We start from the raw sequence: 20,203 nt of genomic DNA, 5'->3' as shown, positions 1-20,203 counted from the left end.
TCCTTTATATGTCCCACGTGTTTTGCAGATATATTTACTTTCCGTGTTGCCTACCTAAATATATTCTCAGTTATTTACTCCTCATATATTTTCTTAATTACGTGTCTTTTATTTTTAAATATATTTCTCTTGCTGCCTTTAGTTATTAACATTTTACACTGCTACACCTTATCCAACTACTCTGAACAAAACAGTTAATGATAATAACAATGTTTAAGATTATAATTATAACAAGGCAAACCATTGTTATAAAACAATGTCACATATCCATCTCGTTTGTATTGAAGACCGGCATATAATGAATGGTTATTAATTTTTGGTCATTTAGTCTATGATATATATGTAGCGGTTTCACACAATCTCATTCATCACTTTGAAATGAATCACAGAGAGTAGGAACCGGAATGGCCCCTGTTAGTCTGTCCGGACCGGGAATCCAATGATTCCAAGTTCATATCCCACTACCACAAAAACATTCTACGTGCTTTGGGGCCGTGGATGTTCTATATGAGTGGCGGTCAGACAAGAATAACCCAGAAGTTGGCAATAGGTGGAGCTGCTGATCCCCGCTAGTCTATCAATTCAATTTTATTTCTGTGTTGTTATAGTAGTTTTTGTTTATGTTTGTTTCTCGATAAGCATGATAAGGATAAGGTAGATAATAATGTACTTACTTAATACTATAGTTCAGTTAACACCCTACCCTACTCAGTTTAACCTAATGAAACGATTAAGAGTAGTTACTCGAATAGTCTTCTTCATGAAGATTTAGCGAATAGAAACAATAATAAACTTCACGTAATTGCAGAGAAAACTTATAAAATATGTTTAGACATTAAATCATACAAAAATTTCAATAATAGTCATTTTTCAGTAAGTCGTAACCTCAATCATATTGTACTAAAACGGTTTGTTTGAAGTTTAGCACAAAGCTACACGATGGGCTGTCTGTGCTCTGCCCACCACGGGTATCGATACCCGGTTTCTAGCATTGTAAGTCCCCAGACGTACCGCTGTGCCTCTGGGGGGGGGGCACTAAAACGGTTATTGGTAGTTATCAAACTACATGAATATTTTATATAACAAAAGTTTAGCAATGAAATTTTGTAGAAACATTTACTTTGATCGCAAATGTAATGCTCCACTCACACCCCCACCACTCAGTGGCTCAGCGGTAAGTCTGTAAGCTTATAACGCTAAAAACTAGGTTTCGATACCCTTGATAAGCTAAACATACCCATAGAGTGTACCTGGATATTGATCTGAAAACATACATTGAGAAGAACCTGAGTTTTCCATTTAACAAATTGTGAATTTTAGTGGTAATACAAAATGAGAAACTACAAACAACTAAAGTTATGTTTAACACATGAAAACGTTAAAGGGTATTTTTTATGATCAGTTGTTAGAATGTAAACATAAAATACAACTGCATGTGTAATTTAACCAAATTTCTACACTTTTATGCTAAATTGCACAAAGATTGTTAAAAGATCAAAATATTTGTATTACACTATTATTTATTTAAAGGTTGACGACTTGTTTGAGAATAAAGCCGTATTGCGGTATCTTTTATGTCCAATGCGGGGAATCGAACGCCGAATTTTAGCGTTTTAAGTCAGAAAAATTACCGCTGTTCCACCAATTTATTTAAAAGATCGAAATCCATTTAGAGATTTGGTAATTTCAATTATAATATACATAATTATTTAAGTTCAATGAAATTAATCTAAAAATATTTTTGTTCGTGCACGAAGACAAGAACGGTTAATGGTCTGCGCAAGCTTACACAACATGGTACCAAAGTGGGTTTACGTTATGTTAAAAGGGATTTTGATCATGCAAACCAGCAAGTCACTGGACAGTCACAGCATATATAAAGGGGCAGTGGAACGACATGAAACAGGACTACATTTTCGACATTTTTATTCACCGAAAATGAATTGTTTTCGGGTTTTGACATCTTTTATTCACAGAAAATTGATTGTTTTTTGGGAAAGGTATGTAACACTCCTTTCCGACGCAAGATATTCATACAATCAGATCATAAAAATGTGTTCAGATCAGAGATATCCTTTGTGCTTAGTGGTATTAGAAAACAAAGTATATAGATCAGCTTGAGGAATCAGGACCATCCAAAGAGAGACCTACAACAAGTCGTACCCCAGCGTCTTATAAGAGATGAGAATCTACGATCACAAAGATCAGTGGCAAAAGCCATCCACGTGGCCCAGGCAACAGTACGAAACAGAAATAAGAGGTATCTCTATCTGTAAATGAGACCAACGGTGTATGAACATTCATGCTAATTTATACGAAGGCATACCTGTCAATTCGGCAGACGCAGCGTCTATGGATTTCTATATGATAAGACTGTGGAAATGGGCGCTAGGAAACCACATTCCCTCATACATTAGCTGAAATTTGGAAAGCATCTAGGAAGGAGTGGAATGATTTGAACATGAGAGCCTTACGATGGAGCCTCTTCCAATGTAATCTACATTAGGGTCGTTAGATAGAGCATGACCCGACGTGACGACATGGACTTTAACGACATGGTGAAGATCAAAAATAATCTGGATATAACGGACTCAACCTTTGTATATGATCAATAAATTAGCTTTGCACGTATTTTAATAAATGTCTGAAGATCACTAGAAGAAGTATACTCGTTGACGATACTACTATAAGCTTTTATAATTCGCGAGCAAGACAACACATGTAACTGCATAAAAAGTCCTCGTAAATTTATTCAAAAATTACACTTTACCAACTGTCTCTGTTCTAAAGATCTTTTGTTTACTCAACATGCTACGTATCGTATGTTAAGAAATTTCCATTAATGACATATATTCTATTATGTATTCTCTAAGAGTTTCAATCCGAGCTCTACGTGCCCGGTTAATCAGTAAATTTTCAGTCGCTGCTATAGTGCCATCTAGTGTGAAAAAGTGAAAGATTTATTTTCATAATGTACGTATATATATATATATATTGGAAGTTGTGATGAAATGTATTTTAACAGTAACAAAGACTGCTGTTTTTCCTTCAACAAGATAGATTCTAGGTTAATCGGTAACAGCGAATATTGTTCTCCTTCTTTTAGCTTATGATTTGCTATTTTCCCATCAGAACATTTGAAAATGCAACGTCTTAATGCACAATAAATTTTATTTGGCCGTAGACGGTCATCAATTAGTGTAGAGATGTAACTGGTGACCGTCGACGTCCACCAACTAAAGCGGTGTAAACTGCTGAAAAGCGTAGAGTTATAACTGAAAATTGTTACCGACAATAAATTATAACATTGTGAAACTGTTGAAACGTGTAGAGTTATAATTGGTGACCGTCGACGTTTTTTACTAGAACAGTATGAAACTTCCGAAACGTAAAGAGATGTAACTGGAAACCGTAGACGACAATATATTAGAACAGTGTCAAATTGCCGAAACGTGTTGAGATGTAACTAGTGACCGTTGACAACAATGAATTACAACAGTGTGAAACTTCGAAATGTGTAAAGTTCTAATTGGTGACCGTCGACGGTAATAAATTAGAATAGTGTGAAACTGCTGAAACGTGTATAATTGTAATTAATGACCATCAATTAGAACGGTGTGAAATTGCCGAAACGTGTAGAGATGTAACTGGTGACCGTCGACGACCACCAACTAAAGCGGTGACCGTCAACGGCCAAAGAGTTTTATTTCGCATTTAAAGTGTTGTTTTTATGTTTTTCCTTAAATGAAAGTTAGCAACACTATTACTGTTTGCTTTACGATTGTATACTTTAAAATCAAGTTTCATCATTCTGTCTCATTCCTTTTCACAGCAATACTTTATTGCAAGTTACTGATTATTTTTATATATATATACATATATATGTACATTGTATACGTCATAAGAACTGACTATAGCCGAACTAAATTTTCATTTAGGTTTGCTGGATAAATATTATATATATATATATATATATACGATGCTCAAGTTGTAGGAAAGAAAAAAACGTACATAAATCATTACGTGAGATATTCTCCACTATTACAATATTCATTTTCCAAAGCGCATATGCCCATAATCGTCATACTTCTTCATACTGTTACTTCTACCGAACCTCATGTGTCCATAATCATCAAACTGCCGCTTGATGGCGCGCATGTCGTTCAGCTCATTATCTTCAAAGTCGGTGAACCCTACATCTGGCATAGTCTCGATCCCATCGGTTTCTATCTCCATTTGTGGCTTTTCTGAAAACAAATTCTTGTTTGCTAGAGGCCAATTATGCTTTCCATGTCCTCCAACGTGGTTTTTCAGGTAAGGCATGATCATCCGAGCAAAGTTTTGAAGATTTGATCTTACTCCCACAGGACTTGCAGTTGATGACGTCATCAGCACAAAGATAGCTGCAGAAAAGGTTAACAGAGTGGTTCTCTTCATGTTTGGTTGCTCTATAAAAGAACAAAAAATTATCAAAACTTTTCGGAAATTCCCATAGGTATCGCGCTAAGCTACGAGTTATGTCCAAAAGTGTTTCTTATTTTACATATTCATTCTTGCTATCTATATCTAGAGGTTGTTCCTGCTATCCTTAGGCACAGGATCGCGAACTACTTTGGCGTGATTATACATAAATTTATCTTTTTCTGTTTACATAGTTACCTATCTGTATACGCATGGATATATATATATACTTTTTTCCATACTAAATGTTTATAAAAAATAACAATAACATATATCTTAATAAAGTAGTTCCTACTTCGTCTCACAAAATTGCTCAAATATAATTGTTCTGGTTTTATATCAAATAAACTTCGTCGTTTTGGTTAGAGGTCTTACAAATTTGAGCCTTAATCCGAGTCCACATATAAAAAAATCTATTTATTAACCACTAAGTCTCAGTCTTCTTCATGAATACTAGTTTCCCGTTCCTCTATAACATAAAATTATTACCAAGTTAGTATCTAACTTACAAAAACCACTTAAATTCAAGTAAAACTATCTTTAGACTACATTTGACATGCTTCTAATTAATTAACTCTAAGATGAACATCGATAAATACATTAGCTGTTTACTTTAACCCTGTATAATTAATAAAACAGGAGAAAACATGACAGTAACTTTTAATGGCGCCCTCTTACAGAGTTTATTTATAGAAATATTCGATCCATCATCTGTTAGAAACCTTTAATGAGTTTCTTAATCGTATCTGTTCCTCCAGATAACCGTTTGTTTGCTTTCAAGTAGAATTTAAACAAACAGCAATATATTAAATGTAAATGTGGACTTGATTCTATAAAAAAGAAACGAGACTACAAGACTTTTGATAAACTGTAAGTAACTATTTCTTATATAAAATTACACAAAGTGCTTAATATGTTCGTAGGACTAGTTTACAACCAACAGGTGCAATGTACAAAATCGAGTTAAATCAACAGTAAGTAAGAGTTTTGACCTGCTATGGTGAATTATCCATCAGGATCTGCTAGGACTAGTAATCTCCGAGGAGGCAAAATTGAAAAATGTTAAAGTAAACAATTATTAATTAGATGTTACAATAATTTACTTTTGAACAATATGCATCAGATACGGTGGCTAGTATTCAAGGTACATTGGTTTTTAACTTATATAGCTAGCACTCGAGGTAAACAGTCATTGAAAATATTTTAGCGATTTTATGTGAGGCTATTACTTTTGGAACAATCCAAATCTTATGTTTGTTTTAACAAATTAATATTTTTGGTTAAATTTGTCATTTATTTCAGTTTGTTTTCACTTCTATCCGGGTTTATACAGGGTGGTCCAAAATTGTATTTCCTATTTTGAAATTTAATAGTTAACTAACTAAGGAAATACAATAATACAATTTTCAATATCTTGTACCCCAACTCAAATAGTTTTTATGGACATGTCAGTAGACTTCTAGGTGTGTGCATCGTTAGTGGCTCTCAGCATGTCTAACCGATATTTGATTTCAGTCCACATTCGCTGCAACATGTCCACAGTTACAGTAGTGATGGCGTCTGATATTCTGGTATTTAGCTCAGTGATGTTTGCTATAGGTGTGCGATACACGATATCCCAAACATACCCCCATACTTCTTTCCTGTACTGGCGTCTGTAATTACGCTGCACCACAATCATTGACTCGGTCTCTGCAAGCCAAACGACACATTCAGCCTTTTCATGCACAGTTTCCATCACTTGTCACCGAGTTGTACTGGTTTCGAGGGACTCCACCACTCGTCATCAAGCTATACTGGTTTCGAAGGGTTCCACCACTTGTTACCGAGTTATACTGGTTTCGAGGGACTCCACCACTCGTCACCAAGTTATACTAGTTTCGAAGGATTCCACCACTTGTTACCATGTTATACTGGTTCGAGGGATTCCACCACTTGTCACAGAGTTTTATACTCGTTTCGAGGGATTCAACCACTTGTCATCGAGTTATACTGGTTTCAAAGGATTCCACCACTTGTCATCGAGTTATAGTGGTTTCAAGGGCTTCCACCACTTGTCACCGAGTTATACTAGTTTCGAGGGATTCCACCATTTGTCACCGAGTTATACTGGTTTCCAGAGATTCTACCACTCATCAATAACTTTGGACCACCCCCAAAAAAAGAATACTTCTTGCTGTGATGAACTGTATATATGTATGATGTTTTTGGTTTGCTGAATTATTCCAGAAGAATAAGAAAAATTAGAAAAAAGCACCAATAGGAAACATATTTACAACATAATATCCAACCAGAGAGTTTTAAATTGATTTTTTTTATTTCATTGGCATTTAGTTGAAAAAAAAAAAAAGAAAGTAACGCTTGGACTTCTCTTAGCAACGACGTTGCTAAAGCTTAGAGTAGTGAAACGTGCTTGCAATTGGTATGTACGTATAGAAACGAAAGATTTCTTCAAGCTTATTGAATTACAATCAAGCGCAAACTCTAATACTAGTAAACGATGTTATGCGTGACTTGGCTTCAAACATATACTCCACCACGTGGTTACCTTGAACAAAATTATTCGTAAAAAAAAAGTTGTGAAGTCGTTGTAATGGGATTATTATCATAAGAGAGTCTAAATTAGTATGGTTAAAAACGAACGCATCTGGAGCATTAAAGCTGTTTACGATTGAAATATCAATAGTTTTGTCTCCTCACCATATTTCTCTTTCACCTACTGTTGACACTTAACTATTCTCGCTGCAAAGTCCCCCTTCACCCATACTCATAAATATAAACATACTCTCAACATTGTAAAATGAAGTTGGAGAAATGGTTGATTATTGGTTCCTATGGTATTCCAGAAGCTCCATTGTTATTTTTCAAAGGAACTTCAGGCCTTTGTTGGAAGTATTATATACCGTTATTAAGAATGATTTGAACATCGAGATATAATTAAAAACTAATCAAACATGAGATTCTTAACACTGAATTTGTTTCTTTTTGTCATAGCCCCCCCCCCAGTGGCACAGCGGTATGTCTACGGACTTACAACGCTAGAATCCTGGTTTCGATACCCGTGGTGGGCAGAGCACAGATAACCCATTGTGTAGCTTTGTGCTTAATTACGAACAAACAAATATTTTTGTCAGATCAAATAAGCAGTAAGTTACAGTTACAGTATTGAACAAATTGAGTATTAAAGACGACTTTTATATACACGAGCCATTTTTGTCCTGGAACTAAGGAAAACACCCTTCGAAATGCAATATCTTCTCTTCGTACTATAGCTGCCGCAAATATGGCCAAAGGAGAATTGAGATATTTCTAACACAGTTTTGTGTACTCAAAAAAAAAGCAAATAATCGTATATATTGGACAATTTTCACGAAGTACGATAAATATCAGTTGTTGTAACTATACTTCTAGCTCAACTATTGATGAACTAGCTGAAATACTGTTCAGATAATAAAAAGCAATAGGTATAAATCAATAATTCGTCTGTCCATTTCCAATTTTCTAGAGAAATCGTTGTCTGACTATATCCTTTAAGAAAGCTTATCGATACCAGCCCACAAAAAGGCACAACTAAATGCCAATTTTGGAATAAAATACGGCTTTTTAATAACATGTTAAATAAATGTCTTATTGAGAGCATTATGTTCAACAACAGGCAATCAGAGAGAGCGCTGTTGTTTTGATTTGACTCCCAAAGTGTTTTTGTAGTTAATCTCACCTGCAAGTTGTGTGTAAATAAACAAAATGCTACTTCATGATCTGTGTCGATCATTTTGATAAATATTTACACAATCTCGAAAGTTGGTTTAAACAAAAACCGAAACTAGGGACTTTCTTATTAAGAAGTTATCGAATTGAACTTTGTCTATATTTCGTTTTTCATGGCGATCTCAAAATTTTTTATAAGTATTTCAAAAAAAATATTATTTACTCGATAGAGAGACACCAAACATTTTGTTTAGAACAGGATAATAACGCTTCGTCGTTAAAAACATTCTGCCTTAAGATGACAATGGATTTATTAATTTAAAGATAAAGTAATTATTAAATTTTGACTCAGTAAATATCATAATTCAAAAACAGACTAATTTAGATTTTGCACAAGGTGCAAAACTCAATGACTAAAGCTCAAAGACGATAGAAATTACAGGTTTCTTTTGTATTATTAAAAGGTTCTAATGGAATTTGAAAGAGCTTTGGTACAATATGAAATGGTTCTTGTGTAATTTCTCCGAAAGAGGGCCTAATAACGCCTAGAGAGGTCACCTGTTTTAACCCCTCGCACCCCTATACAGTAGTGTGTTGTCTATCAGTCAGTCAGTAGACACTAAAATGATGTCACATAAGAGACGCTTAACGTTGAAATTTGTACTATCGTGATATAAGTAAAGCGTGCGCATGCCATGAATCACGAGAAGAATTACTCACTCTGTAGGTTACAACCCAGCATGACATACGAACTTCAAAAGCAAGGAATAAGAATATTTGTTACTCTTAATTTTGGTTTTATTTACTCTTGAAACAGAATACTTTCGAGAAACCTGCGAAAGTACATCTAGTATAAATATATTATGTGTACTAAACCGATGCGACGAATCGCTAATTTCAGCATTCAAATTTCACTCTTATTCTAGAATCTTTTGTTATCACACTGGTTAATAATCCTTCTTTCCTTACTTCAAAATAAGAGGCAAAAATATTTTATTTTTCATTTTAAATGCCTCCTAAAGTTATGTTCGTATACTTTGATAAAATTTTATTGTAAATGAATCTAACAGAAAACAACTAATATTTAGTGCTTTTAATTTGCATCTATAAAAAGCTCCATAGGGTATATTATTTTGCAATACGCTGATCTTCGCAGTTGACAGCTTTGATATTAGCTGGAACTTCCTGTCATGCTTCTGAAGAAGAAACGAGTGATAAGGCATGTTTAACACACATATATCTAAATATTCTGCTAAGTCTCTAAAGAAGTGCGGCATAATAAGACATCTTTAACATACGTATAACCAAAACTGCACTTTTAATATGTGTGTGTAAACGATCAACTGAATCTGGAATTTTAATGCTCTAACTATTGTTTTATAGCTTGATAATTAACATGTTTTATATAATGTTTTAACAGTTTTATCCAGAATTGATAGAAAAATTAAGACACTAGCTAACAGGCTGGAAGATTTAATGTATTCACTTAACATCAGATATCTTTTTTTTCGTTTTGCTTTTGATATGCCAATCTCAAATAAATTAAAACAAAACAAATTGAATGTCAGAATTTAGCGATACCTGATAATAATAACAGACTAGATATTATATGCAGATCTGTCGTTAATCCAAGCAATAAAAGTTTCAATAAACTTTCATAATTTCAATGTAGTTAGCTTGTTATCGTCATTGATAACATATTTCATCGCCTGAGTGAATCCAGCTTCCCAAAACTTAGAGCTGATCGTCTGCACCTTAATCGAGGGAAGGAATTAAAGAGGGACATCCTAGCGTTTCTTCTTTAAAAAACATGAAAAGTTCCGTAAACAGAATGCAGTTCAATGCAAAATACCAAACCTCAAACTTTGTGCATGGCTAGATGTCGTAATGAATATGTTTGTTATAGGACATACTTCATTGTTTACCCTTTCTGGTTTATTCTTAATATTTTTTCAACTTGAATTAAACTAATTGCAATCTGAAACTCTTCAACATCAAACAGTAACAACTTTGTAACCGGATTAAATGTTACTTCGAATAAACTTCATGGATCAACTTTTAGTAACTCTGGAATTAAACTAATCGCAAGCTGAAAATCTTCAACATCAAACAGTAACAACTTTGTAACCGGATTAAATGTTACTTCGAATAAACTTCATGGATCAACTTTTAGTAACTCTGGAATTAAACTAATCGCAAGCTGAAACTCTTCAAACTCAAACAGTAACAGGATTGTAACCGGATTAAATGTTACTTCGAATAAACTTCATGGATTAGCTGTTAGTAACTCTGGGTTTTTAGATGTTTCCACATAGTTTTTTTTCTTCTTTTGACAAAGCTATCAAACACTCTATATTTAAATATTTAATCATATGTCGCTAATATAAAATCTAGACCACAAATTCAAGCAAATAAAACCCTTAGTAATACTAAAATACGGCAGTTATAGATTATCAAGCCTTTTTAAAGCCTTATGTAGAGCTCGGGATTTCGGAGTTGGTAATCCAGGTTCGAATCCGTGCGAGACTACAAAATATTCTCTGCACTTAAGTTATGGGTGTGTCATAAGAGTGAAAAGCATTTCTTTAGCGTGGGTGGAAGGGTGCTGCTGACTGGTTGCCATTCCTCTTGTCAGTAGTTCAAAATTACGGACGAAAGCAGACAGTAGCTGTGCCATAAATACAAAATTGTAATATAAATACATTTAAGAACTACAGTACTGCCCTCTTCTGGTTGTGAGTTAATCAATCATTATTATCAAAACTACTATACCAATGGCATTGCCGTGTGGTGCATTTTTGCATATTGTTTGTTAGACCTTCAGTAGCGATAGATAAGTTGGATATCGGAGTTTACCTTGACAAATGTGAATTAAACCGTAAATTGGTAGGAAAATACATAGTTTTTTTTAGTTGGTCTAATGAAAGTCTAGAAGGTTTTGAGTAAATGAAATATTACAAGTTCCGAAGAGTAGAAATGTACCGGAGAACAACTCAAAGAAAGAAAAATAAGTGACACAAAACGAGAAATGTTAAAGCTGATTGTATGAAATGTCAGAAAATGCTAAATTCATCTGCCGGTCAACTATATACCATCTAAAGAAAAGTGAAAAAAAAATATTGTTTGTGTGAAAAAAACAAAGAAAACGATATATTTGGCTATTTGCAAAATTCACCAAGAATTTAGTATACCGCTGAAAGAGTCGGTAGAAAAACCAACACCACAAAACCTATAATAATATCGAGCCAAGAATTCGAAACATAGTCATAAGTGCATAAGAGGAAGGAACAAAGATAAAGCACTTCCGGAACAAAGATATAGTACTTCCGGCCTCATTCCACAAATAGTAAAAGTAAAATATAATCAAATATAAACTAGCCTGACAAGTATTATAAGACTACACGGTGAGAAAAATAATTAGTGATATACTTACAATTATACATTTTAAGGCGTAGGAAATAAATATAATTCTATCATTTGACTTAAAATTACACTTACACATTTTAAGGTACAAAAATAAAATCATATTTCTGAGCAAATCGTTACTCGTGATGTTTAGTTATAAAGAAGAGACCATTTGTGTTCTTACCCAGAAAATAGCATTTGAAGACGAAAATCAATGACCGTAAATAAAATTTTCAATTTCGCGACAATTATTAGTAAATTCATAACAGTGACGTAAAAAAGCGGGGGTTGCCCTCTAGTTTCCAATCTATTTCAGTAAAAATGGATCAAAATTATAAAAATTACTTTCAGAAAAAGCAGGAGAATGCATAAAACGTAATCCAGAGCCCAAGAGCCTTTAGAGCTCTAAGGCGAGCCCAGGACCTCGGCTGTAATGGGTGCACCTTTGACGCACATTCCCTTGCTTCTCTCCGTTAAATATACCACTCCCCCTCCCCGTCACTTTTAATCTGCCTACTACACCTCCACATAAGTTAGACTTTTTGTAACTAATTTTGTTTTGGAGATGTTGAACATGGGCTTTCAGTTGATTGTCGCAAGCTAGCAGCAGAGTTGGGTAAGCACTGAAATCAACTGTGAGATTGTTTGAAACGTGATCAAAATAAATGTATGATGCAACACGTGATAAAATATAATTAACCCTTTACTATGTTGAGTTGTAATAGTACTTCATATCTCGTTCGTTATGATTTGTTATTGAACTATCTGTGGATACTAATACGGTCTACGTGTATTGCAGTTCAAAAGAAACATATTATTTACAGGTGTATTATTTCTTCACAGTCAAACAATGGGATGGAAACACAAAATATGTCAAATACAACGACTTGTTAATTACTTCTTGTTTACGCTATATATGTGCAATCTAAAACGATTGTTAATTCCTTTAAAACACTAACTTTGGATTTATTTATTGTGAAATTGGCTATCAAACTTTTGGAAGTCGGTAGGATAAAATAGCTTTGTGAAACTAAGCGTTGCTTTTTACCATATGCCTTTAATTCTTACGTGTATGTTTAAATGAGTATAACACAAAATATATAACGTCTAGAAATATTGCAACTATTTAAAAAAAACATTTTGGTCAGTAAAGTTTTTTCAGATCGAGAGAGTTTCTAGCAGTGATAAAAGATATTGTACATATCAACCAAATAAGCTTCTAGGTATAATAAAGAGTATGGTTTTTTTGTTTTTACTAGTCCTATCAATTATCTTTACAACTGTCGTTGCAGGACAAATACTGGAATTATGGAGTAGAATGAGTGAGCTGACAGCTCATGTCATTAAGTAGTATTACTAGTAAAAGCCCAAAACTCCCACAAATAAGGTAATAAGAAATATTTATCTTTTTTTAAGGGGGGGGAGATCGATTTAGGAAGGGTGATGTACACAAAAGTAGGTTTATGCCTGTCGAATGTTTCTAAGAAGATAGCTGAACAATTTTAACAACGACTTTTATTGTTTCAAATGTAACCGAAAAATATAAATACAAGAAATTTAAAAGTTAGGCTAAATTTATTATCACGGTAACGACTCCTCTGATGGTAATCAACGATATGGGGACGATAACAAATCAACTGCAATGAATCTGAAATTTAATGTATTACTATTAAAGCGAGGATTTGTGTAATGCACGGAGTAGGCTTAGCTTAGTCATTGTAGTAATCAGTACGTACAAGAACGAGAAGCAGGTGGTGGATGTGTGAAATATTTCTTCGTCCTCATTTCACCCCAAACTACTTAAACTCGAATTATTTCATCTTTAAAGGCACCTTTCTATCAGTTGGAGAAAACAGAATAAAACGAAGAATATTTGGGTTTTTGTTTTTTGTTTAGATTTAAATGCTTGTATCATACAAGCACGGGATAAAAACATTGTGTGTCTTGAACTTTGGGTAGACTAAAATGCCTTTAAGATGTAATAAAACATTAAAAGGACGTAACTGTCGTTCGACATAATAAAATTATGTAAAACTTTAAAAATTAAGAGGACTAATTCACAGTTTTAAAAAATTAACAACAAACTATATCTTGATAACTTTTCAAAAAAGCACATTTTAGTTGTTTTCTTTGTTAGTTTAAATAGGTTCATTATACACAAAATTGTTATTAGTACGAATTATCATGTCCATGATATCTAGAAACTTTGCTACCTGCTTGTACTGGATGTAAAGTAAAAGGGTCGTAATAGTTGCTATGAGCAACGACAGAGGTGAATCTTGACATCATATGTTTGACAACTGCGGTTTAACATTGATCGCGTTTAATCATCGATACCAATTTAAAACTTCGAATTGGACAATATAAAGAGCTGGCTTATCTTATTTTATCTATTGTTTATGTTGTTGTAAATATTCAAGGAACTATAGTGGATAAAGTCAGAAAATTAGTACAATGCAGTTTTTAAATAGAAAAATTGTCCAATCATGTTTCGGTGTAATAAAATTGTGTGATACAAAATTATTCAGAAATTTTGTTATATGTAGCATTCCGAAAACCTTTTTTCCATTTATCAGATTTGCTTATTTCTTAAGACTTTAACTTTGCCCTTTATTTGCGAACCTAATATTCTAAGGAAGTCTGTATCAGTATCAAATAAATGTATATATGTTTGTTTTAAGAGTGGATTCTTTACTAGTCATCACTAGCATCGCTATACACCATGACTTAAGTACTTTTAAGAGGTTATCGTTGACCTAGACTGTGTGACATGATCACCTCGGGCTATAGAACGAAGTGTCTAGGGCTCGAGACATGATGCCTCTGGACACGCTCCGCACTTTTAGTGTGAGCGCTTCATAAAAGTAACAGTCAGTCTTGTTATTCGGTTGATTGTGGTCTGACTATCTACTTTCCTCTAGTCGATTGTTCAAATTAGTATCTGTGTTCTCAGGGGTTTCTGACCAGGCCATTTAATCCACGTGCACGTGAGGTTCGTGTGATTGTTTGTTTGTTTTGAATTTCGCGCAAAGCTATACGAGGGCTGTCTGCGCTAGCCGTCCCTAATTTAGCAGTGTAAGACTAGAGGGAAGGCAGCTAGTCATCACCACCCACCGCAAACTCTTGGGCTACTCTTTTACCATCGAATAGCGGGATTGACCGTCACATTATAACGCCCCCACGGCTGAAAGGGCGAGCATGTTTGGTGTGATGGGGATTCGAAGCCGCGACCCTCAGATTGCGAGTCGAGCGCCTTAACAACCTGGCCATGCCGGGCCGGTTCGTGTGAAAAAATAAGTTTCCTATAGTTTTATCACAAACTAAAAAAGACGTTTTCTGGAAACTGTGTATCAGATACTATAACTAGTCTGAAAATGTTTATTTTATTATATCCATTTATTTTCAGGAACGTTCCTTTTGTAATAATACTCTAATCTACATTTATTCAGTATAATATACGAATAGGAGGTCTTTTTTTCGTCTTTACCCTTGTTACTGAAATTATGATACTCAACTATTGTGCTTCATAAATTAATTTGTGTTTTGGTTCATAGTTATTTCATCTTCGCATTTTTGTGAGGACTATCTCCATATGCACCTTACAAACATTATTTAGTGCTAAGCGCCTCTTAGTGGCACAGCGGTATGTCTGCGGATTTACAACGCTAGAAACCGGGTTTTGATATCCGTAGTGGGCAGATTACAGATAGTCCATTGTGTAGCTTTGTGCTTAATTCCAAACAAGCATACAAACAGTGCTAAGTAAATAGAATTGGGGGGAGGGGGATCTGTAAGTGCCCAAAATTTATATCAAAATAGGCATTTTGTTTTTGCTATAAATGTCGTATGTCTTAGATGATATGATGTAATAATTACAAATAATTACAATTTATTCTTTAGTCCCCCTTGATCTCCACAGTTTATATAATTATTATCATACAAACTTTTAACCATCTTATTTGATTATTTTCCATTTCATAACAGACTAGTGCATAACTGTCTCCTCAAGTTACAATATAACTTTAATTTGAAACTAAATCCACGAATTTCTCAAGATTTCATTTATTAGTTTCTTTCTTTTTTTCTGTTTAATGCATTCTCAGTGCCAATAATCAGATACAAACGTAACCTAAACTTCTTGGTATTGACTTTATAAATGTATCTGACAAGTCAGCTACAGGTGCAGGACTGAATTATTTACTGACGAGCTTACTTATAACGGTAGCCACTTCAGATTTGTATTTATATCTTCTTTTAACATCTCACTATCTAATAATGAAAATAAGCACAAAAGATTGGTCACACAACTCTTTGTTCTAACTCTTATACACCAAAGAACTACGTTTTGATCTCCCATATGAAATTTTCTAGGAGCACTTGTGTAGAAGCTGCTACACAATAAAATGAGCTAATCAAGCAGAATGAGAATACTTTAAATCAGTCAAGATATTACGCATGACTTTAATGTGAAAGATGAGATATCAGCTAATTATAAAACTTTTCATGATTTCTTTAATTTCTGACAAAAGCGACTAAACGTAATGAATCTTTTTTCAGGAATACCTCTGTCCTCCTCTCCAATTACTTTTAAAAAGTTAAAGGAGTTTCTAATGTTATACCAGGAATAGATTTAAACATTTTAAGCAGCTTTTACAATACAATATAAGGCTTTGTGTTTTAAAGTATAAAATATGCATCACTCCAAAATGTGATTTTACTAGCCCTGTGATCAAGAAAAATATCTCTGCATCGAATGAAAATAAAAAAAACATCTATAAAAGCTCTCTTCTGTCAGTTCTACCGTGATTATTTTATTAAGTAATAACAAAGCACTTTATGTAAGTCCGTAGAAATACAGCTGTGTCACTGGGGGGCATTTTGTTTAGGAGTAAAGGCTTAATGTAAGTGAAACTCAAATATAAGATATATGCTCACAATTTGAGGAAAATAAGTCAGGTTAAGTACCAATGGTTGGCTATTATCACATTAAATTAATTTTGGAACCTCACTACGTTGTTACAGTCCATGTAGCCATGTCTGATCATGCTTTACCTGACGATTGTGCATCTTTAACATAACCCTGCAACGTAGCTTCCATTGCAAAATACTCTGGTTGAAGCTGTCATGTCCAAATCACACCATTCCTCCCTCTTTGCTTTCCACAATTCATCCAGTGTACGAAGACGGCGATTTTCAAGCGCCCGTTTCAACAATCTAATCGCACATAAATTCACAGAAACTGTGTCCGGCGATTTAACCAGTCTTTTTCATATGGAATAGCATGAATACCCATTTTATTCTCAGCTACTTGAGGTATGTGATGGTTTAACAGAAGGTATGACTGAAATCTTATGTTAGTAGATTCATGCTCTATTGGCCTCGTTTTCAGACGGATATTCCTCTTGATTATGTTATGTACTGTTGCTTGTAAACAGCTTTTGCCACTGACTTTGTGTTCATAAATTTTCATCTGTTATAAGATGACACACTCTGCTTACAATGGTTGGGGTACAACTTATTGCAGGTCTATTTTTGGATGGATCAGATGCCCCAAGTTGATTCTCATTCCTTTGCTTTCCAATACCATTAAGTACAAAGGATATTTCTGTCTTGGAAATTCTGTCCTAGATCTGAAGACTTATTTATGATCTGAGTGAATTAACTTCTTGCTTTGGAAAGGGCTATTACACACACTTCCTAAAAGCGATAAATTTTCAAAGTCATCATACTACCTGCGAACGACGAACAATGTAAAAATGTAGTTCTGATACATTTTGTTCCACCTTGACTTTATACTGGCTGTGGTTGCTACGTAACTTGCTTATTTGCATATTGAAAATTCGTTTTAATATCATGTACTTAACTCTGTACTGTTGACTGGGTGAAATTGTGCAATTAAAGTTATACTATAGCAAACAGAGCTAAGGAAGAAGTGCAGTTAAGTATTCGAGAAACTTTAATCATTGTCAGTTTAAAGTCTCCTTTAAATTAACAAAGCTCGGGTTGTGAGTTGGCTTCTAGTATTTCGCAGTTTCATGAAAAAAAATGTACTTTTTAAACGTTTATAACACCGACGAAATATAGGAAGTGGTTTTTAGCTTACTTCGATTGAGAAAACAATAATTTCTCAGCGTTGTCTATCAAGTAACATTAACATAAATCTGTATTTATCGAAGCTTTTGGGTCTGGCATGGCCTGGTGGTCAGGGGGTTCGATTAACAACTTGCAGATCGTGAATCCTGTCACCGAACTTGCTCGCTCTTTCAGCCGTGGGAGGGTTATAATGAGCAGTCCATCCCACTTTTCGTTGGTAAAAGAGTAACCGAAGTGTTGGCAGTGGGTGGTGTTGAATACTCGCCTTCCCTCTAGCCTATCACTTCTAAATTAGGAATGACTAACTCAGATAGCCCTCGAGTAGATTTGCGTGAAATTCCAAAAACAAACAAATCGAAGCTATAAAACTACCAATTTCATCACAAAAACAACTAGTGTGACATTAGCTGTTATTACATAAAAATGTGCTAACTTTAAATGATCATAACTTTTGAAAAGTGTCCTCACTACCATAATTATCGAAACATACGTTACACACACACACACACAAGTGCTAATTAATAAATCGGTGATATTTTAAATCCTCATAAATCAGTGATTGGTTCTTTAGAAAATATATTTTTCGTAAATTAATTTGATTTGTTTCAATTTCTTACAATAGTTTAAACTAAAAAGAGATTGAAATAAAAATGAAATTTTCGGAATAAATGTAAATAAAAAAAGAGCTACAAACGTAGAACACAATATAAGCAGTTTCGTGTAACTGTCCATAGAACAATGTTACTTTTTTTATGAATGTACATCCTCTTCCCGTTCTAAGCTAGGATGTACTTATATGTCACCTATACTGCCATTGTATATTTTCTAATATAAAACACAATAAATCATTAGGCTTAATATACACCATAGCAATCACTTTATACAGCATAAGTTTTTGCACATTTTTTTAATTAGTTCATTAAATATTTCAAATCAGAGTTGTTTATATACTCTTTTTCAGATCTGATTTGAAATCCGTAGTGGGAAAATTAAAAAGAATGTGGAGAAAACATTTGCAGTCTAATATGATTGCTATAGCTAGTATTAGGCCTTGTGGTTTCATTACTTCGACAGCTCTCGGCAATGAAATTATTTAGTGGATTTTTATTTTCATCTCTTACTCACAGATATATGTTCATTGTTCAATTATTTACTTTTAGCTTGTTTAGTTTTATCAAATTTACATTTCATGCTAATCATAATGATATGAGTAATGTTTTTCTACTATTATTAAGAACCACTAGATATACAAAAATTAAAAAAACGTAATGCTAAATTAGTTCTGGTGTTTTGATTAACATAATACAAGCTTTAATGTTTTGCGGATTTTTCTTTCACAGTCGTATGTTTGTGTACAATTTTGCACATGATTCGTACTTGATGAAAACCTTTCTTGTGCAGCATCTCTCTAGAGTCTTAAAGTGACCGGTGTTTATGTGCTTTTACTATGCCTTTCATCAGGTTACTCTGTTGAAGATGAGTTCTTAAAGCCTTTGGTACAGAAGGCAGAACGCCACTCACCTCAGGACTCCAGATGGATGCAGTTTATGGAAGATTCCATATAATCGAAGTTTATTCCACCTTAAACTCTACTAAATCAACATTACTTTTAAGAGTGAATAGCAATAAATCAAACTTTCTTACATTTGAGTATGTCTTCTCTCTTACTTCTTTGTGAGTAGAATTTTTCTGAGAAATATTGCATTTATTCTGGAAAGGTTTTGGAAAATAAGTAGGTCATCCAAACTTGGATAAAGGAATGATTGTGATACAGTCTGTGAAGGAACGACTGTGATACAGTCTGAGATGGAATGATTGTGGTAAAGTCTGTGGAAAAATGACTATGGTACAGCCCGTATAGGTAAAACTGTCTTTGAAGGAAAGATTGGGTTACAATCTTCCTATTAAAACAATGGATATACTCCTTCTTTAAAAAATCTTTTCAATGACTTTTGCAGAAGAAACTACAGTAGATATTTCTCTCTGACACTGACACATACAATACTTAAACTTTACACAACTGCAAAGCACACAAGCTGATGAACTGTTAGAAAACGTAACCAACGTACTTAATTCTATAAAGTTTAATGGAAAGCAAAAAGCCAAAATTAATATTAAAAGACTTTCAGAAAGATAGGGAGTGAGAAACATTTGACAATTTCGTACCACAAACATGCAGTTGCATGCATTTTTTTGTTCATTAACCTTATTGAAAACATTTTTATCTCTGAGGGTTATTAAATATATGTGGTAAGAATAACGAACTACTGTACCTTTAATGTTTAATCGCTGGATATTTTGATAATGTGATGTTAAAGACCTTAACATTTTATTTCGTCGGACTCGTGATGGAGGATGGGATAATTTTATGGATGATTTTTAATGAAACTTTTTAAAGGTGAAAAAAAGTTTTTTCTCCACCACAGACAAAATCCTGTAGGGATATTGGTTTGTTTTGAATTTTGGGCAAAGCTACACGAGGGCTATAAGCACTAAGCGTCCTTTATTTAGCAGTGAAAGACTAGAAGAAAGGCCG

General features: G+C 33.9%; 1 protein-coding gene across 1 annotated transcript; it reads right to left on the bottom strand.

The window, feature by feature from the left end:
* Positions 1-4,050: 4,050 nt before the first annotated feature.
* On the bottom strand, positions 4,051-4,437 carry LOC106466586 (drosulfakinins-like). The gene has a single exon (XM_013926883.1). It carries the CDS (start codon positions 4,435-4,437, stop codon positions 4,051-4,053), a length of 387 nt encoding a protein of 128 aa, XP_013782337.1.
* Positions 4,438-20,203: the final 15,766 nt, after the last annotated feature.

This window comes from Limulus polyphemus, unplaced genomic scaffold (assembly GCF_000517525.1).
Source record: "Limulus polyphemus unplaced genomic scaffold, Limulus_polyphemus-2.1.2 Scaffold75, whole genome shotgun sequence".
Taxonomy (NCBI): domain Eukaryota; kingdom Metazoa; phylum Arthropoda; class Merostomata; order Xiphosura; family Limulidae; genus Limulus; species Limulus polyphemus.
Note: the sequence above shows the minus strand (reverse complement) of the source record. Positions and strands in the feature narration are given on the sequence as shown.

Excerpts from the sequence above, each read along its gene's own strand:
- LOC106466586 (XM_013926883.1), bottom strand. The coding sequence starts at position 4,437 with ATGAAGAGAACCACTCTGTTAACCTTTTCTGCAGCTATCTTTGTGCTG.